This window comes from Lampetra planeri, chromosome 21 (assembly GCF_965212315.1).
Source record: "Lampetra planeri chromosome 21, kcLamPlan1.2.h2, whole genome shotgun sequence".
In the NCBI taxonomy this organism is placed as follows: domain Eukaryota; kingdom Metazoa; phylum Chordata; class Hyperoartia; order Petromyzontiformes; family Petromyzontidae; genus Lampetra; species Lampetra planeri.
Genome location: NC_136127.1, coordinates 12,447,023 through 12,468,895, shown reverse-complemented (window position 1 = coordinate 12,468,895; position 21,873 = coordinate 12,447,023). Strand labels below are relative to the sequence as shown.

General features: G+C 48.3%; 1 protein-coding gene across 3 annotated transcripts in view; it reads right to left on the bottom strand.

Annotated features, from left to right (window-relative positions):
- GPATCH8 (G-patch domain containing 8) overlaps nt 1–21,873 on the bottom strand; it is an 87,720-nt gene that overhangs the window by 6,862 nt on the left and 58,985 nt on the right. For 2 of the 3 annotated variants that reach the window (XM_078604041.1, XM_078604042.1), the window contains 2 exons: nt 5,972–6,115; nt 2,084–2,214 (listed from right to left, as the gene is read on the bottom strand). In XM_078604041.1, coding sequence (XP_078460167.1) covers nt 2,084–2,214; nt 5,972–6,115 — 275 coding nt within the window. Of the gene's footprint in view, nt 1–2,083; nt 2,215–5,971; nt 6,116–17,867; nt 18,146–21,873 lie in introns of those variants that run through there. The other variant, XM_078604044.1, reaches the window with a different exon arrangement.

The window sequence follows — 21,873 nt, the reverse complement described above, 5'->3', positions numbered from 1 at the left end:
TTAATCTTGTTCCATTTTCATTACTTTTCCCTTGCGTTAAAACAGCACTACCGATTGCAGTAAAAGAAAAACAATTACCAGCCTCTAATACAAAATGCTGAAATTTCAATAAGGCAAATTAGTGAGAAAATAAAACTCTCATGCGCTACATTTAAAGATTTATACCGGGATACATCACACATTCGAACTTCAAAGGGCATGCATCCTACATCCTAATTGATCAATTTATATTTAATTGATTTACTTGCATACAAAGCAGTTAAAAGGAGCCACTGCATCAAGACGTTAATAAAACTTAACAGCAACTGGGATCCTAGTTACGCACTACGCCGGGAGCTTACCATGTTTGCAAAGTTTTCTTCGAAGCCAACGGGGAAAATTTAATTTAAAAGTATTTCCGTCTCAGGAAAGGGGTGTAGCAAATTAGTGGTGACACGTGAGAGATGGGTACTTCAATTAATGTGAACACTTGGAATTTACGGCGACGCTGGCAGAGCAAACGGTAATGGTCCCCTCGCCACAAGAACACGCTCGCTAACGTAGTTATAGCGGTCCTCGGAATGCGAAGCGTTGTAAATCAACGCGCCGCCAATCTCTCAGCTTCCCGCTCTTCTGCGGCACGGCACGGCAAACCCGGAGGGGGGGCGCCATGCGGGGCGTCGTTAAACCGGATAACCACGTTATACCACGCGACCACATCCCTCTGACCCTGCATCGCAAATCTAATTTCTGACGGGCGCAACAAATGTATTGATCTTGAAGCTACTTTGTGTGATGAATGCAGCGCTCGCTTCACGTGGGAAACAACACGGCTCGGGCGACGTACCACAACGCGCGCGTGCACGTGGCCCCGCTAATGAAGTGGGACCCCCTTGGCTCCCCTGTCACTTGTCAAGTCCAACATTTGCACTTGTGTCATATCGTGAAACGTTCTGTAAACAGATTGCTTCAATGCGTTTGCCAGATCCTTTGCCTTTAACAAAAGAACAAAAGGGGCGCTGTGTGATGTGACGAGCGTGCTCCTCATGGGAAGGGGGCAGGCGTCTCTCCTAAATTGCCGGTGCCAGCACGGCCCTGCGACGGCGGCCGGCTCGGCACCCCAAGCAAAGCGACTTCTATGTGTACATTGAACTTCTTTCGCACCGTACGTAGACAAACATGCTAGTCGGAGGTGCGGGGGAAGGATAACAAACTAAACACAAAAAGCAGTTCTTAAGTAATCATTTTGTCAATCTAGATGATTTAAAAGTGCATAGCTCCAGTGGCTTCCTAATATCGGAAGGAAGAGGGTTCCAGACGGCCGCAGAAGCACGATGCAGTGACCGTCTTTGTTCGACGACGCGTGATGCTTTAAGTTTCTTGACGAGATCAGCAAGGACCTGGTTTCATGCGCTGCCACGAACCCAAGCCACTCCTGCGCTCGGGTTTCTGCGTCTCGCTGGATAAACCGTTGGGGGGCTGCGGAGAGATTCTACAACGGCGCCGACATGTGTGCTTCGTGGCCGCAAACATCCGCTCCATCCTGAAAGCTACCATATTTGCGCGTGGACACCTTATTTTTCCGAGGTGGGGAGGAGTCGCGCGTTTACTCCGAAGGTTAAAATTGTCTTCGACACCGGCCGAGTCGCTCCCCGTGCTCACGGCGCGCTCGACCCGTCTAACGGAGGGCCCCGTAGGTCAGGCGGTGGCGGCTCTTTACGAGAAGCAATTATCAGCGCAGTCGTTCAATTGCACTACGAGGTACACTCTACAGCGTACACAAGCCGCTTGGCCGGCTCTGACACGGAGATGCCCCCCAAGTGAACGATAGGGAATGGGAGCGGCAAGCGCAGCGGCTGGAGATTTTCCATTCTCTTCACGTCAGCCGATGGGCCTGGATCCCTGATTAAGGGTGCCCAAGTTCCTTGAATAATGTGCCCACAACAAAGAATGAAGGCATCCAGGACACCTTGCGATGGCAGCTCAAAACTTATTTCCCACACTGGGAAATAAGGCTCGCATTTCTTTGGGAAGGGGTTTGTTCGCGCTGGTGGCGGCGTGGCGGTGGTGGCGGTGCCAGGCGGGAGCTGGTGCTGAGCCTCACCGTTCCGTCTGCTTGCGTAGATCAGCCAGCTCATGCAGCCTGCGCAGGGCCTTCTCCTGCTTGCGGTCATCTTTGTGCGACCTCGAGGAGACGTTGCGTGCAAATTCCCGCTGCTTCAACTCCTTCAGCCTCTGCAAAAAAGCAAACGGGTTCCGTGAGGCGAGAGCATTTGTCGTGGGAACTTTTTTGGCATGCCGTAATCTCGATACGTAACCCAACTTTTCCCCGTTCTCGTTTCTCCACTGACAAATGCGATGTACGCTGGGGCTCTGCACGCGGGCGGTTTGAGTGCATGCCCCGGAGAAAGTTGTTGTCGAGCAGTTACACTTTTCATTACCCATTCTTGTACAGTACAACAATCTTAATAGGGATCATCTATTATCAAAGTTACTTTATTTTGCTGCCAAGTGCCCTGTCAGGAAAAATACCGGTGCTTGCCAGCTCAGCCGGTGCCACGTCCATCACAAGCTACTCCGATTACGTCTCACCGCTTCACAAATCACGTTGACATTATCCCCCGCTTTCAACGCACTCTTCAAAATAAGGACCTACATTCTTTTTTCTTAGTAACTTTTGTTCCCAACGCAAGTATGTACTTATTCTTTCGAAAGTCGACCCAAAAGCACAATCGAACATGCCTTGGAATAACTCAAATCCCCTTTTGCAGTTTTATTCAGCCTCGAATGCATAATGCTTCAAACAAAAATACATTACTGCCCACCCCCCATCCCTTCCCAGTAAATCAACTTGCCACTTACACCGACCACGGGAAATTCTGAATTCAAACAATCACGAGACGAACTTTAAAATCCCGGCGCCCATTAACGTGACAGTGATATATTTGCTTCGGGTGCCCACTTAATGCATTGGCCGGATGCCGATTATTTCGGCGAGGCAGCGAACGAGCCGAGTCGGCTGAGATTGGCTTGCCGCGGCCCGGAGAGCCGCGCCGTGATGGAAAACGCCTTCGCCGCGTGCACTTGTAAGTCATTTATTCAGAGGCCGACGTCCCCCGTGGGGGCACTAAGCAGATCTCTGCCACAACTACATTATACATGAGCCGAGAAGTGGGTGGGAGAGAGCGTGGGAGGACGGGGTCACGGCGACGAAAGAGGGGGGGGGCGGTTGTCGCTCTACGGCTGCGGCACGACGCACGCGGGTGCACGCGGGTGCAGGCGGGCGCAGGCGGGTGCAGGCGGGCGCAGGCGGGCATTCGCGCGCGCTCACCCGCAGCGATCGCAAACAGCAGCGAGCTGGCCCCTCGACGCTCGCGAAACACCGACGGGAGCGATTCACGACTGCGTTCTAAGAAGGGAATTGGCCCATTATGCGATTTCCAGCCGACGGCCGAGTGTCCGGGATCGCGAAACAAGAGCTTGGATGGGCCACGACCATGCACAGCGCGTGTCTGTAGGCCGTGGGGCTAACGTGGTGGGCAATGCAGTAACATCTTGTCTTGTACTGTGCTTCTACCTCATCCAGCAGTGGATTGACTACAAGGGCTCTGTGTGCACGTGCAAATAAACTGGAATCGCCGGTTACTTGAGCAATTTGCAATCGAGCCGACACGCAGAACGTTAACAAGTTCACGCAACGATAGACGGCTGAACAATGTGAACGTGCGCAGAACTCCGACCCGGCGGCTACGATTCCGAAATGACGCGGCACAGAAAGGCCGAATGTGTATGTCGACATCTGCTGCAAAAGCAATGTCAAGCGATGCCTGTGATCATACGCCCGGCATAAAAAGCGCTCCCTGCCCTGCTCAATGGTTAGCCGGCACGCGCGCGCACGCTCTGGTACAGCAGCGCAGCAGCCGTCGGGTGAGACGACATGTGGCGGCCGAAGGCACACCTGCCGCAGGTACTTATGAATGTTTGATGACGATTAACACAGCAGTAGCTGGCCCCCTCGGGCGGTGCAGACTAATGCATCTTCTGCGCACTCTTATTCTGAATGCAAACACCCATCCGGGTGCCGAGAGGCAACGCGAGCGACGCTGTATTTGGGCGGCGAGACACTTTAACCGGCTGGCTAAGGGCGATGCGTGCATTGCCAGTGCCCTGGGAGTTATTTGGGCAGATTGAGAAGGCGCACGCTATAATAATTATGCACTCCAAATTTAAACACAGCTTTGCCCAAGCAGAAAAAACGGTCGAATCGTCAAAGTTGTCCAAGTAATTTTGTTTAACGTGCATTGAGACAAACCGATGCAATTTAGTTCAGTATTCACCGTGGGCCCCCATAGCAAAAAACGCGAAAGCCAAATTGCCTATTTTGCTTAAATAGCAGTGACGCGTAGCTGTGCTGGCATGCGTGCATTTGAAAATGCTGCGAATTAAATTCCTTTTAAAACTGAGCATGTCTTAAATAAGTAACAACGTGATTAATTAAATAAATGGCGCGAAGTGTGCAGAGACAATTAGGGTTGCATAATTAAGTAACGCCACGTAGCACTCATGTCGCGTACGCGTCGTTGGCGTGCGGCGTACACCCTTGGCACTCGAGTAGCCTACGAACAAAAATAAAACGTCTCTCTGTCTCAGTAGTCAGATGCCACTCTGCACAGGCATCACAACCGATGTGTTCCTGTGTTCATGCAAGGCCATGGCAAAGGAAAACAAACCCAGTGCAGCTGGCACACAGCACAGACGCGGGCTGCGCGATTCATCATTGCTTTCGAATTGAACAGCCATCAGCCCTTTTCAAAAACATTTATTTACTTTCACGTGCTTCGCCAGGGCACCCTGCTGTGATTTAGCACCATTTGTGGCGCCGTCCTGATAACTGTATTAGAGCTGAGTGATGCTGCGGTTAGGACAGGGCATATTCAGGTCGTTACAGCGTTTAAAAAACCCACACACGCAAGCCACGCACACCGTAGTAAATTACATCGCCACCCTCTGGTGCAGCCTATCCTAAGACCAATTTCCATACATATTTTCCTCTCCAGTAAGAACCAAACCAGCCATGGCATTTTGCTATGAGTTCCCTTAAGGCCAGTGCAGTGCAAAGACTGCTTGTAACATCAAGGCTGCGTTATTATTATGAATATCATCATACCGCTTTCATAGTAGAGGGGCCATGCTGCTCTCTGCCATCCCAACTGCATCAGTAAAGTTAAGCTGTTTTTTCAAACCTTTATAAACAGTTTGCCTTTAGACGCTATCCCCCTTTTCCTGGTGACGACCGCTTGTGTTGCGATTGAAACGTCGTTTTTTGTTATTTTCTTTGAACCTATCTACGTGACTTTATCGAAAGACCCAAAGAATATGAATTCCTGCAGCCACGCAAGCTTTAAGTCAAGATTTTCCAGTTACAGTGTACGGTTTTTCTTTTTTTAAGCTACGGGAGGAAACTGGAGAACCCGTAAGAGAAGAAACCCATGCAAAGCATACAAAACTTCATGCAGGGACACGTGTTAATGCTGCGCCACCCTGCCACCAACCAAGGGCGGCAGCGGACAGTTTCTGCAGGTGGGCCCACATCTGGGCGAGCAGTTGTGCAAAAAGGAAATGAAACAGCCGATACAAACATTCACACGCTCAACTCGTCGATGTAGCGCAAGAGGCGAATCGATGCATTGTCACGCAGCTGTTGGTCGTCGTTTAGGCAGCGGCTGCAGTGGCGTCGCGTAGTTGGCAAAGGCCCTGGAGCGAGGAAATAAATGGGCCTACACCCCGTCTGTGATCAATTCTCTCTTTATAACCCGGCGTTTGGGCCGCTCGTGCTCATGGGCCGCTGGTGCTGTTACACCACCTGCACACTCGACAGCTGGACTGATCGCGGGAAAACGCTCCTTCATTTGTAACTCACGTCCGCCGTAGGCCGAGGGTGCGTACGACGTCCCACGCGGGCGCCGGGCATTGCTGCTGCGCCAGGACTCACCTGCTTGTGCGCGTGGTCGTAGGAGTTGATGTGGTTGTCGAACTCCTTGTGCTTGTAGTACTGCTTCTCGCACAGCTCGCAGTAGAAGTTGGCCTTCAGGTCCTCGAGCGCCTTTGCGATCGCCTTCTCCTTCTCGGCGTAGTCCTGCGAACACAGCGAGGGAAGCGGCCCGTCGTGAGCCAACGATTTTGTCGCCGGAGTTCAGCGATCGTACAGCGCTTTTGTCAATACACTGGTCAGCGAGGGCTTCCCCCCCACCCCGTGCGGGTCATGCGGGGTTGTTTGACCATACTTCATCATGCTGGTCAGTGTGGGTTGGTGAACATGGTCAGCGTAGATGTGGGAGCACAGAAGTACAGGACAACAACGGATTGTAATGCACCTCCGATTAGCGCGGTCGGCTACGTACGGTGCTAAAGAAGTTTAACATACATAGTCCCACGGCAGCCTATAATGCCTGGTGGGCACCCATCGACGCACTGTCCAGGCTCAATGCTGAGATGTGACAAGACTGATGGGAGTATTCCGGGCGACTTTGTCACAGGCCATGTGATATATGAAAATATAAACTGGATTGTAACCGGGATGAATGTGTGATATTGGATCGAGCAATTATGCTTGCGTTAGTGTTTAAAGAATTATAACTTCCAACAGAACGGGAAGAAGAAGAACATTTAATCACACCGATTAATAAATGTCTGTTCTTGTCATATTCATCAGCAGACAACAACGCTAATGCTTTACAAGCTTTCGGGAAAACATTGCAAGCCCGAGAGTTATTGATTGCATGTTAATTATTTTAAATCACAATGTATCATTTTGTTTGATAGACAACGTTTTATGAACAACAAGCAGCCAGTGGAACGACATAAAAATATCCATAATTTATTCAAACAGTGGGCGAGCTATTAATCATTGGGCTTTTTTTTCTAAACTAAAAATAATTGCAGTAATGATTTTATTTCAACGCTGATTTTTCGCAGTACACAACCAACAAATGCTACACTAAATAAGATGAATTGCCCGTTGTGGAATGTGCAGAAATCACAGAATAGGGCCGGGACAAAAAGCCCATGCTGTTTCCCTGCACCGGAGTGAAGGCTGTCCTTGAGACAAACATCTCTGTCAAATAGATATCTGCTCTTCTGACAGGCCCCGAGATAGAGGGTCAAAGGCAGTTTAAGGGCACGCCTCTGACTCGTAGGGAATAAATTGCCAGGCGCCGCAGTACAGGAGTGCCAACAGATGCACTGGACCCAGCTTTGCACAAACGCCGACCGCGGCAACACAATGCTCTGAGGGCAATCGCATTGATTGCAGTATTAATGACAACAAAAAAGGAAGGTTGTTTTCATTTCAGGTTAGAGATACGTTGTTCTATTGCTCAAAATAAATAAAGGGCTGCAGGATGACCCACCGTGACCTCACATGCGTGCGCCACTCGAACGCGTCGCCAGAAAGCCGATCGTGTCACGAGCTTTGCCACGACGGACGTTCGGTGCGGTAACGCTAACTCGCACGCCATTATCCCCCGATGCCACGTGGCTGGCAGGGCGGACGCGGGGTTAATGTGCATTCGCAATTGAAGCACAAAATCTGCTGCTGTTTGCAAGACGACTTTCTTTTTGGAACGCCTCTGGCTTTGAAATAATACGCCTGATTGCGGTAAATAATAAATACGGCACTTCAAACGGGAACACAACATGAATTGGTGGTTTACGTGACGTTGCCTACGTTTGCGTCGGTATGAATAAATTATAAACCGCCGTTATATAACTACGCTAAGCCTGGCAAATTAATTATGGAAGATTAAACATTTTAAACATTCATCAACCTAACGCCAAATTTAAAAGCGCTCTTTCCTGTGCGCCACCGCTGCTACGTTTGCAACAGACGGAACGAAGAGGCCCTCTCGAAGCCTGTGGGCAGCTGTCAGTCTCGGCAGATGAGCAAAATCACATTAGAAGGCCCGCTAGCCATAAAAATGCAGCCTCACACCAAGGTGCTACAGTGTTTACGGAGCACCCGCCTATAACCCCGAGTGAGGACCATTATCTACAGTGAGAGTGAGTGGTTTATTATATACCCTTGGAATGCAAGATTATAGAGAGAAAAAAGAACTCCCTTCCATAAATATACCCCTTAAGAGGATTTTGAATACGGGGCAAAGGCTCTGCGTTTTTCTTGCCCTGCTCAAGTCACTGTGCTGGTCGATAGGCTGACTTGCATAACATCCATTTCTAATGGTCCGGCCTGGAAACGCGGCCGACGGAAATTATGTCCTCCAAACATTACAGATGATTTTAAAGTGACGGATTTGCACTTAAATGCGTTCTCATTATATAAGCTTTACTTAATAACAGTAATTTGCCGCAGCACTTGCAAGAACGCTCTATCGGCCTCGAGCTTCTTTTAAGAAAACCCTACACAATTAAAACTCATTAGGGATTCCCTGTACAGCCATTAATAATTGCACAGCCAACAAAGCCAAGGAACAATGCAAACCCCACCAGGACTCAAACACAATATATTTTCTCAGCCTTTCCTCGCACTTTGGGAAAGGCACATTGAACCGATCCCTGGAGCAACACTTCTTTAAATGTTAATGAGAGCCGTCGCAGAAAACTGTGTTTTTTTCAAGGCAGAGATGTTTTCATCCATCCCACAGCCCTGCGGGGGCCTTGCCAGGTCGGTGTCGCGCGACTGCCCCAATCCAATGCCTACGCGGCTTCAAGCCTCGCCACAATCTCAACCTCCCCACCCCCTTCTCAAATTTATTTCCAGATTAATCTGGAGATTACAATTAAACGCTGACAATTCCGATCGCGGCGATGCCCCCTCAACCCCTGACGTGCCGGGGTTTAAAAAGAGCTTCCGCGAAAGGGAAACAACTGCACGCAAAGAGAACACACAACTCGCTCGGCGGTTTCATCCTAACGGCCGCACGTTTCTTGACATGAACGGCTCAAATTTTCTTAACGCGCTTATTACATATACTGTTTATGCGACGAAAAGCCAACGCAACTACAATCTGCCAGTGACAGACGACGGCTCTGTTTGAAAGCCCCACAACAGATCAGCGTTTTGCTCATTTGTCAAGTGGAGTTGCTTGGCACGAACGGCGACACAGTCGTGCTAATTAATTGCCCGGGTGACTGCAAGCTCCTTGCGGCACTTAAGGCACACAAATTACTATAGATTCCTGAGGCTCGCAGGGCCTTGGGGGCTCAGACGGTAAAGACGCAACAACATTAATTCTGTTAGTCCGTCTCTGAAGACACATCCTTGGGCATTTGTGCCCACCTCGACACAATTCTTTCAGCATTCTTCAATATCCATGGCTCCCTAGTTAGCAGGAGTGACCGTCTTGCCAGCTCCACACGGCACCCAGACACTCTACCACGGTTCTGTAATGAAAATCTTTCCAGGCATAAAAGTTACAGGGGACGGCCGACATTAATACAACTGGCAGGCTCTAAAGCGCTGATTAAAGACGACATAAAAACAAGCGCGTACGCCAGAGGTGTTTCAATAGGCGAGCTGTGCGCTCTGGCAGCCCCAGACCCTCTCGACGGTCCGCCATCACGATCGGCCCCCGACGGAGAGTTCGGGACGTCTCCAAACTAAGTGCCCAGCTCCAATGGTAGTAAACTCGTGCGATTAAAGCTTTTAAAACGTTACTTTGTCGAAATGCTTTGAGCAACATCTAACTTCAATGCACGCGAGTGTGCACGCACAGGGAAATAACGTACGCAGCGTAAGTCATACGAACGGGGACCGCGTTCGCTAGCCGGTGTTTATTGAGCCCATGGATTACATTCAAATGCTAATTTAATGCAGACTAAACCCTTTCACCGCCTGCTTTACGCGTTCAAACTTCACAGCAATTAAAGGGATGGGGCAATGGGTTTTCCGTGGCCCGCAGGTAATCCACGGTGGGATCCGGTGAGATTCCGAGCGGCACACAGCCACCCGGGACGGCACTTCAAAGAGAACACTAACACCGGCGTGTGCCGTGCTGCACCGTGGCACAGGGGATGCGGCCTTCACCGCCGCTAAGTTTCCTACCTGCCAGCGGAAAATACTGCCTCAGCATTATTGTTAGGAACAAGAGAAACGCCGCAGCACAGCTCTCCGGCGCGGCGCGATCAGAGGTCGCGCCGCGTGCCGCTCCGCGTGACGTCTCGACGTTCCGGTCCCTAAAGAAGCTTCCAGCACGCGAGAGAGCGAAACGTTGGGGGCACGCGGCACGAGACGAAAACACGTCGGACAGCGAGAAGAGAAGTTACAATGGAGCAGTCTGAAACTGTTAGCCCGGTGCTCAAGACCGGTTAACGTCTTCACCGTGGTATCGTAGGGCAGCAAACTCTGTGGCCAGACTGCAAGGGAAAACTGCCGGAGCCAGCACAAGAGTTAAACGATGGTTCCTCCGCCGTCTTGGCCACCACCATCACGGCTGTCACAGCCACGTGTGTATGTGATGCGTTCTATTAACCTTGTATTCTTTGTGCTGGTTGCACAAAGATGTTGATGCACGACCGTGCCTTTGGGAACAGTTGTTTGTTGGGTTATGTGGTTTGTTTTGCTGTAGTAACCAGGTTCCTATGGTGTAACCAAATCCTCCATTGAAAATTTGCTTTTATTGCCCAGTGGGTTTTACCTGTACCAAAATAAACCTAAACTTCAACTGCACACGCTTTAAAAAAAGAATCAGCTGAGTCTTTGGGAGGCTATCAAAATGAACATTCACAAGTCAATGTGGTCCTCCGATTCTTCGGGATGTATGACGTCCCAGAGAACTCTGAACAACAATTACCATCAACAGCTTCGACACTCATCTGACAGCCGACTGTGATGTGCAGATAAAACTTGTTTCTTTAAATATAAAAGTTCACGCCTGGGACGGCTTCATAAAAACCAGATGCAAGCAGATTATGACTTTTGCGTTTTTCAATAAAACGTAACTAACAGCGATTGGAAAAAGCAAAAAATTATATCTAAAAAGCAAATTATATCTGCGTGGATGGTGTCTTGGGCATGGTCCCACTGGTTTTACATGTGACGTAAATTTTATTAGCTGACGCAGTACCGCGTTCTCCGCTGACACGCCGAGCGGTGCACGGTAAGGGGTAGCACACATGATGAAATCACCCAAAACGCACCCTAAATAGTGGGGTTCATCCTGGCTAATAATTGGATGGGAATGCTCGATGTTGTAGATTTGCGCAGAGAGGTAGCCGTTACACACAGCAACAAATTCCTGAATTTATCTGTGCAGAATTATTTTGGTGTCATTCCATCACTCACACGGGATTTCTTATGGTGCTCTGGTTTCTTTAATGCAGGCTTTCCTGGGTAAAAGAGGGGTCAATTACTAAATTGACCCTATCTAAAATTGGCCAAAATGATAAAAGGGCTGCCCCAAATTTGAAGACTCAAACCAAATCAAATAAGACAATTTGCAAACATGCAGAAGTATTTCACCCCGACAGCTACCCCGTCGGCTTTCGCACCGGTTCATTAAATCCTTCCGCGGTGCAAAGCGTTACATAATCCACGCCGCATGTGCAGATTTATCCTAACTTGTTATTTTATAATTAGGGTGGAGAGCGCCACTCATCCGGACCAGAGGGCCTGTGAAGCCAACCTCGCGAACGATGCCCTCGCCTACCCCCTCCCACCCACCCATCCACGGCACAAGCTCTCGAGCCCTGCCACTCGCCCCCTGAAATGCAAGTCCATCAATTAGCGTGGCATCGGTAATTCTCACGGACACGACGATGCACTGTTGGCACCGCCACAGTTAGGTGTGCACCGCGTGGCCCGGGAGGCGAATGTCAACTACACGGGGGATATGGTGCTCCAATTAAAGTTAAGCCGCGCAACGCTCCGCCTAAATAGGCCCGGGCAGGACGTGTAGCTAGAATGGGCGATGGGACGGGGGCTGAGACTAGACTACCGAGCGGCAGCCAAACAAGGGAAGGAGCCAGAGGACGTCCATCGTGGAGATGGAGCGATGAGATCGGCTTGTGAGCGGGAGCATTGTTGCGTCGCAGGACAGCGAGGGATGGCGGCGATTTGGGGAGAACTTCATCCAGCAGTGGATTGATCATGGATGATGATGAAGCGCCGAGATTCAGGACATCTCAAAACAAAGCTTTTATGTGCTCAATTTTTCTCGCTTTTTCTTTTCAATTTCGCAAAACACTTACTTTTGCAGAATTACACAAAAAGATCATGAAAACTGGTTTGATAAGATTTAAATGCAATGTTCCGACGCACAATTATATTAAGCGGATGGGAAGAATGCGGTAGTGAGAGCCAATTCCCTGAGAGAAAGCCGTCTGCTCCAAGGCAGAGGATGAAGCCGACTCCCCGGCGTCTCTCTCCACCGAGTTCTGCGGCCGTTACGGAATTAGTATCAGTGGGCTCTCGTCCAGGAATGAATCCCAGCGGGTGGAGGAGAGAGGTTAGTCACCAACGCTTGACGATGACCGTCACACGGCGGCCATGCGAGGTGGAGAAGCCAGCAGACATCACGCCGTCGCCGAGGCTTTCATTTCTGCACGTATATAATTTTTTCGGCAAGCGATTTGTTACAATTAGCACAACTGGCTCTATATTTTCCATCATATATAGAATGCAACTATCCCCGCTTATTTGCTGTTTTGGTAAAATTATGATTACTACGACGCTTACTATCCCAGAAAAGCCTTTCCCGAGTTTCCTCATTCTCTCTCAGGAGGATCCTGCTGTTTTTGCAGTCAGGGCCCGACGATTACCACCTTCCCAAATAATGTAATTTGCAAGCAAGTTTTTAATTTGGCCAAAAATTAGGACCATAACGCCAGCGCACACAGCCCACTCTTTGTTCGAATGACATAACGTAATTTTTAACGTCCGCTGTGACACAGACGGCACGCACTTTACGGTGAATTCACCCCGCAGTGTTCATGGCTACAACTCTACCAGGACAAGTTCATCTAGCAGTGGATGAAGCACGACTGTTGCTGCTGCAATTGACGATGATGATGATGGAGAGTGAGGAGCTTAGCTCTGCAGCGAGGCAGGGCTCGGTGTGCTGGATCTTTGATGAAAATTAAATGACCTAAGTGGCAGAGTTTGCTTACGAAATAAAAATGCAGTTACATTTACATAATATTCCGCCTTCACTTTTATGCAAGCCAGGAAATGTTAATAGCCACGAAATATTGTGTGCAAAGAATTATTCATCGTGCAAATTTTGTAGAATCAACTTCTTTTTTATTGCTCCCAAGGCAACTGCAGGATTTTTGTTTCTTATGCACATCAAATTGTGTACAACCCGATGGGAATGAGAGCTTCCACCATTTAGAGTTTCAAAATTATTGACTCGTTGATATTCACGTACGACCGTGGTTAACATTCTGCAAAGCGTCGGACAAAGAAGTTCAGTTATATCATGGAATGTCAAGAGTTTGTCCTCCGGAGATGGGAGAGATGCATTTCAAAGCCCTAGAGGAGCGAGCCAGCCGAGTGGCCCTGTCCGGCACAGAGGGATAATAAATCTTGACGGCCACCCTTCCTCCCCGACAGCTTGCCACTGCTCATGAGCTGGACCGGCTTTACATAGCGAGTGGAACATCTCCCGGGAGGGGGGGGGGTCGTGGATCTTCAGATTCCTGGCCTCAAGAAAAGGGCCTCCCCTTCCGTGCACCCCTTCAATGAACGCGCCATCAAAGCGCTCCCCCCCCCCATCTCTATACTTCTCCTGTCAGGATGCGAGCCGCGCTAATTAACAAACGCGCGATGAATTGCGGACGGCGGCGCAGGCAATCCCAGAATAAAGGAATGGCACACGCTGCATCGCCGCGGTGAGCTCATCTTCTGTCAAATAAAATGTAACCCTTACCGAGAATCGAGGCGAGTCAAAATTATCTGAAAGTGGCTCAAGTTTTCTTTTTTCTACCAGTAAATTATTTCAAAGCACTTATACACGGCAACATCAATATTACAGCAAACTCTTGCGCTAAGAATTACAGCGGGCTTTCATTCCCCAAAGGGTGGCGACTTTTAAAACTAAATCCGTTCCTTTCTCAAACACCGAGGCATATTTCCCCCCCATCTCAAAGGCCCTTTTTGTTCTCCTTCCACATGGGCCAGATATGTAGAATTTTGAGAAGGTCATACCCACATTTTACTCCGGCTGTCTGTGAAACGACTTACTTCCGTGCAACCTATTCACTACGGGTGAGACAAGTGCAGTGATGCATCAATTCATAAGCTCGTGATGACATGCATCAATTTGCGTAAGAATCAATGTTTTCCCGACTCATGTATATGTCGTATGTTACTGGGTTCACACAACCCCCTCCAGCCACTAGAAGCCACTGCATTCACCACATTGTTCAATAATTGATGGATGAATCAAACTGCAAAAGTGAATTGTGACAATTCATAGCGTTTGCTAAGGGGGCAAATCGTTACACCCCATTCAGACAGGCAATGCCAGATGAAAACATATTCCCAACTGTCCTCGGCAGGGAATCAAACCGAGTCCCTGTGGACTGTGGGTTGAAAGCGGCCGTGCAATGCCACACCGTTAAGACGGCGTAATGGAAGCATACAGCATAGTGCTTCTGGCAGATCATTTACCAAGCTATTTTAAATGTATGAAACCATTAACAGGCAGACTTGAACAGCATGCTTAAAAACTACATGCATTATACTTCAGGTCCTTAATGATTAAATTACTTTAATAAATAAATAACAGTGAAGTGGAATATAAAATGTTAATGCGGTATTAAAGTGTGAAAAAAAAATTCGGCTGTTAACGCTAATACAATTTAGACTGGAAAAAGTAAAGAAATTAAACTGAATTTTTTTCAGTGTTTGCGGAATCTACTGGTGATAGTCAAACATATTATGGTTACGTATATAAGTAGCACATTAACATGCAACATGAGTGTTCATCTCGAGCATATGTGTCTGTTGTGTGCATACACACTCCAAGTGGAGCAGTGGCACGGTGGTGAGCGACGAACCCGGTGACCTCACTTCTAACCCCCCCACCTCCTCCTCCTTAACCAACCCGCAGTGACCAGCGTGGTCAAGTATGGTCACACAAACCCCATGACCGTTAACAGCATAGGGCGAGGCCTTCATCCTGCAGTGGATTGATAAAGGGCTCTGGAACGTAGACGAGAAATAAAAAAATGAATATGGGAGCCGTTACGTAAAAATGTACGATGAGCACAAAAAAGCCTCGAATAAGCAAATACTTTCTTTTCCCTGTCATAATTCAGACGCGAGAGACAATGGCTGTGACAGAGACACCCGACAAGGATAACCACACAGACGAACAAAAATTGCAGCATCGGGGAAAAAAAAAACTAGGCCTCGATTTTATGCATAGAATGTTTCACAGTTGAATGCAAAAACACGAGCCCAGTGATGCGAACTTACAGTTGATTTGGATCACTGCTTCCAAAAATGTTTTGCCAAAACACCTAGACATCCATTGCATAAAAATGTACTTTCAAACAAGCTAACAGTACCCGGCCAACACGTGCAGCTGAACGTCCGTCGTCTCGTCAAATCAGTGTGCGTGTCTGTGTGTATCACATGACCAAACATAACACATCTCCAATTTCAAAGTCGCAAAGTCTTTTCAACCCAAGATCTTTTCTCAAGAGTTCACGTACGAGTTCACGTACGTGTTCACGGATGTATTCAAATAAGGCTTCACGCAACACACAATTCTCTCCGGCAAGCTAATATTTTAAAGATGCATGTACAAGTCTAGACATTTTTTTCAATCCATCTGCTGGATGAGGTGCACCCCAGCCACGCCCTGACGGTCGTGGGGGTTATATTTCACCGTAGGTCACCGTAGGTCACCGCGTTGGTCACTGCGGGTTGGTCAAGGCGACGGTATCACAGGCATCGGAGCTCCGAAGTGCAATACAGCAATGGGGTTCGCCGCACTGCTCCCTGCTGTCCATCAAATATCAGGTGACTGCATCAGAAGCTTTAGAAATGAACATATGGAAAGCACGAATACACTAACTCCCATGTCTTGTTTTTATTCTGGTGATGACCTATAGTGTACAAGACCATTCCCGTACACTGCTGTGTGCATACTGCCTGGAGGCATAGATCGCAGGGCTGTTATCAAAACGCACCGAGGTTTAATGTAGTATTTATAAATTTGACCTTCACAACGTCTCTTCACGTGACCCAAATTAAGTGCATTTACTTTCCGTAAGGGGCGGTGGAGCAGTGGTGCAGCGGTTAGTGCACCGCGGTATAAAACCAGCGGGCTCGAGTTTCGATTCCCAGCCACGACCAACCTCAGTGACGAGTGATAGCCGAATCGATCCTGCTCCCCACTCCCCGGCTCCAGATTCACAAACCCACGCTGGCCAACTCTTGCCAATCGAGCAGCGTAGTGACAAACGGCCTGAGCGTACGGTGCTTCCCTTCGGCGATGCGGCTCCGACATGATATTTAACGTTCAGCAGCTAACTTCGAAGCAATTTATGTTTGAAATTGTAGCAAAGGTCATTTGTCAGCATTCCAGATTCATGATCAAGCCAAGTATATTTATCAACTTCCGATCTGGCTATCGCTTCTGTATGACAAACAGGTCAACCCGATGAAAATATGTACTGAGGGGAAGGGAAGGAGAGGGAAATGAATTGAAATGCAACAGCACCTGTGGACTCTTACAATATGAAAATAAATCAGGAGAAATATAAAAAATAATATGTAGTGAGTAATCATTATATTGACACGAGGTCTCGCCGACAAATCACTGGCAGCGTCAAAAATCAGAATAGAGCAATAAAACTGACGACGGGAACACACAAAGCACAAAATAATATGTCCAAAAGGTTTGTTATAAATAGGTAAATGTCAGTGCTATTTTTCATCTTGTTTTTTTTTCATTTGTCATTTGCTTTCAAAAGGTCACTGAGCAGAGATGAGGAATTCCACGGGAAAAACAGCTCAAGTGACAGATGAACACACTTCATATCAAACACATAGGCACCAACTAAATTGAGCTCTAATAAACCGTCCCCTCCACATTACAAGACGAGCCGGAGAGTTAAGACAGCCCAAACATTGGGATCATTTTGAATGGAAATGTGTCTTACAATCGAGAGAATTTGGTACTATTGAGAGCCGTCTTGAGCAAGATGATTATGAATGCGCCGATTTAAAATGGGGAGAGATTTTCTTCTAGAAGATAATTCAGAAAAATTAGATTAAAACACGTCTTTCGAACATTATGCATTGCTATAAAGAGCCGTCTTCCGGAAGATGATTAACTGTACTCCTTTGAAATGGGAAGAGATGTCTTCTGGAAGATGGTTCTGAACAGCTGGTGGTGTCTTCTGGGTGGAAATTTATTGATATTCCTCTTCTTTTTATATGGGTGTGAATTGAGTAGCATCTATAAATCGATGCCGAGGTTGTAAATCCAGATTCTGCTTTCCTGGCACAACACGCGAATGTTGCTCATGGCCTAAGAGACCGCTCGCAGTAGACACGGTTTACAAAGCGTGCCGCTGAGTCGAGAATTCGGGTACATTACCAGGGAGGTTCTTTGAAGTCCGTGTGGACGGCACAGCTCTTCTTTGTCTTGGTAGCCGAGTGCGTTCTCGGAGTGTGCTGGAGGTTTTGCTGGGGCGTTATGGGAGCGTACGGGCAAGCCAGACTGTGGGGGGGTATTGATTTTAGCTTGGCGGCGGCGGCGCCTGCTACGATTCTCATCGTTCCATTCAGACTGGACATCGACGGTTCCCTGTGTGCCGTGAGCTGGAGAGCCAAGTAGGAGAGCGGGTCCCCGGCTGCGGAGCAAACTACCGGCGGCACGGAGCGTCGGCCGCCCCGGAATGTCCCTGCGAGTTACCGAATCAGACGGCACGACTTTTTAGCTTGCGGCCAAGGTGCTCCCTCCTGCAGATGTTGTCGAGAAGGAGACGGCGCCAGAGAGGCCGAGAGAGAGAGAGTGGCACGATTGTGCTGTGGCTGTGCTCCGCTGGAACGAGCAGAAATTCCCGCCCAGTGTCGTGTGCGCCAGACCACCGTCGAGGTGGACGGCCGAGGACGACGGCCTTGCTCCGGCTCGCTAGAAGCCGCCAGCAGCGGATGTCGGCCTCCGTCTTCTTGCTTGAGGTCGTACGGCGAGGGTTGCCCGCCCCCCCCACCCACCTCGCTCCAACCCCCCCCACCTCGCTCCAACCCTATTCCAAAGGACGATTCTGAGCAACTAGATCTCAACACGGCTTCTGGAGGACAATGCATTATCCTGATTATAAGACGCGCCCCCCCCCCCCCGACCGTTTCCTTTAAAATATAGGGAGACAAATGCTTCCTGTAATCTGGGTAATCGGTATTTGCTTTAAGAGCCCGCTCCCTTGAGTGGGAAGAAAACCATTAAGAAATTATTACATTTTTCATTGCATTTATTTATTTATTCCATAAAATATTAAGACATCTCTCAGGAAAAGCTCACAGCTTAAGCGTGAAATTTGGAAGAATGATGGAATTGGTATTCGAGGCTACGGTGCATGGACAGGGTTTTGCATACAGAGCTTTCCTTTAAAAGCCTGATGCATCAAGTAGTGAAATCTCAGTAAATAGGAATACAGTCATAAATTAACCATCCCCCCCACGTACATTTCTCTAATCCATGCGATCCTCTTTCTGGCTTTCGGTGAACTTCAGAGAACGCGTCTCTGCGCACCTTTCAGATTTCGCTTCACGCTCTTCGTGAACATCCATGCACCCGATCGGTGTGTGTCGTAGCCGGTTCACATACGACGACCAAAAAGTTTGTAATCACAGATGCATACATTACAAATTACATTCCAGTTTAATGAGTTGAGATGTTCCAGCCAAGTTAGGGAGTGTCAGTAATCGGCGGTTATCTTTGAGCTGGTTAGATTGATTAGCGAATATAATATGGCAGTGTGCACACAGCCTCCGAGTCCATCCCTACCCCCTGGTCATAAATAACCCACTGTGTGCTTCTCCCCACCACGCTGTAAATCAGTGGAATGGAACCAACAGTGATGTATTGCATTTTAATACTCATCAGCGTGCACATGTCTGCCGACCGTTACTGCTTCATATAGGATACTCTGCCAACTGCTGTGGGAAAGAAAAATATCACAGGCAATTCAATAATTAATGTGTACGTCCTCTCGACTCTTAACAAGGTCAGCTAATGTCTCATATGCGAGGGTCCTCTCCCTTTCGGGAGACTGGGGTGGGGGGGGGCGGACGAGGAGGGGGGCCGGGGGACGAGGGGTGGGGGTGGCACCGCAACACTGCCCAGACGGCAGCGTGCAGACACGGGACCCAATTAAAATTCAACGCTCAATAAATGATCCATGAAACACGGAGGCAGCAACAACTCTTCGTGCTAGTGGCTCCGGACCGGACGAAGAAGGCATGGCGGTAGAGTTTGGGCTGCATTCCTGCTACTTAATTGGATTTGCAGAGACACGATTTAATTAGGCATCGCATGACTAAAATTATCCGACTATTTCGACTACAAGTGCGACGGCAATAAATACAATTTATACTTCATCCGCTGCTGTGAATTTTCGCGCGCCTACGCTCATTTATTTCGTTTTCCTCACGCACAATGCGCGCGTTTAAATAACCTCTAAGAGATTATTTTAAATAAATGACTGTGGGCGGTGTGAAATTAACTGTAACACTGGCGTTTAATCCACCAAGTAAGGAAGCGCTGAAAAACTGCGATCGGGTCTGGCGTTCCAAGGCTTTTGATTCAGCCGTGTTGGTTGAATGAGGTCACTGATCGTAGGCAAGGCCAACTGCCTCAGCTGTGAAAAAAGGTAACGTGAAAAATTTGATATGCGGCGCAGTGAAATCGTAAAAAATCAACACGAGGCTGCGAAGAGGATTTGAAACGTAAGAATGTTAAATATGTACGGCATTCTGTAATTGCTTTAAAATAGTACGAGAGCAGTCACCGACAGCATTTATTTGCACTGCAATGTAATAACACATGCCCTTATTAGAAAGGTCACGTAGGAAAAAAAAACACAATAATCATGACTCTTACTCCCTTTGTAAAAGGCGACAGCAAATAACAAGAGACTGTGCAAAAACCCAACCCATCGGCCGTGTAAACGACACCACTTTATAATTGACGCTGCAGCACAACGACATCACGGGCGCGATTTGCATAGCGAGAAATATTTCAGCAAGAAAAACTAAGCGTTTTCTTAAATTATTCTTTAATAATCAAAATCTCACTCAGCGCAGGCAAGGCGGTTCCTCATTCCTTTATTACCGCGCAAGTCGGCACAAGACAGCTTGCGCCCAAAGAGGGGTTTATCTTGTCGGGTTTCAAATTACACGGCAACACCCACAGAAAGTCATTAAAGCGGACTGTTTGGGCGCCAGCATTAATAACGTGGCAGGGCCCCAAATCAGTCCTGTCCCAATTCTGCCACGAAGGCGGCTACAAATGGCTCGAGATCCATCTCTCTAGATATGGCCTCGCCACCGCCACACGGCAGCCATCCCTCCTAGCCCCACATATCCAGCAAGACGACATCACCGCTTCACCCCCCCCCCCAACTCCTCCCCACCCACCCCCACCCAGCACAAGCAGCGAGATATTAATCCGCGTGATTAACGGACAGCTTCCACAAACACGGCCGCAGTCGGCGTTGTTTGGGCCTCGTAATTTTTTAAAGGGTTGGTGTGGGGAGTGGGGGTGGGGGAAAACATAGACCAGGCTGTTCTCCCGAATTCCGCTTGGGCACTGATGCAATTAAACCTGTTTATTATTCATTATATTGCACAAGACACACAAACGTGATATACTTCAAGTGATAATTATGAAAGTTTTGGAAAAATAAGCATTTTGAGAAAATGCATAAGTGCGATGTTTCCAGTACAAAGGGGAGTCATTTTAACTCATTTTCCCTCTCCAAAGTTAAACGTGGTTCCATGACAACACTTTGTCTTGATTGTTTAGTTTCGATATGAGTTAATCGCTTCTATAGCTTTCTCCATAACGACAATTAGAGATGCCCCATGCGGTTTGCCAGAAACAGTGGGGAGCCCTCGGTGTGAGGCCGCCGCTGCGCTCGCTCTCTCCGCTTACATTCTGCCTCTCCCGCGCTAATGATAATAAAATAAACGTGCGTGCGCGCGTAGGCATTTTAAAACGATAAAAATAAAAAAACGCCCCGGGAACATTTACCTGAAATGAAGCCCGCTCGTTCTAAACATCTGTTCAAAACAAGTGCACGCCCGGTATTCCACTTTTCTTCTGTGCTTTATATCATCATTAATCAACTATGACCTTTCCACTGCTGGTCTTCGCATTGCGACGATCCATCCCGCAGCTGCTGCACACAAGCCGATCTCCCCTTGGCCACATCTCCACGCAAGACCTCTCTCTCGGACATGTTCCCCGCTGCCGCTCCGCCGTGAGTCTCACCCCTATGGCCATCTATCCTTCGGGCGACCTCACCCGTCCCACCCCACTTACTTTCCCTAAGAGTAAGGATGAGGTCTGGAATATGTGCAGCCTCCGCAGATCGTAAAAAAAAAATTCTTTGACTCGGTGCGAATGAATTGATGCGTTGCGTGTCACTGGATGGTGGGTTGTGTTATGATAAATATGTATATTCACATTCAACGCCCACAGTGGGAGGGCGAGTATATCGATGCATCATCCCAACTGCAAAAAATGGGGCCACAAGTGTTGCAATTGCTCAAAGATTAAAGTGCATTAACTAACATTTGGTTCCTGGGAAAAGTATGTTGTGCGTTTTCATTTTAATGGATTCATTTTGCACAATTACTCCGAGAGGAGAACACAGTTTCATTTGGGAAGCTGCTGCCACGATCAATCGCCAGTGACT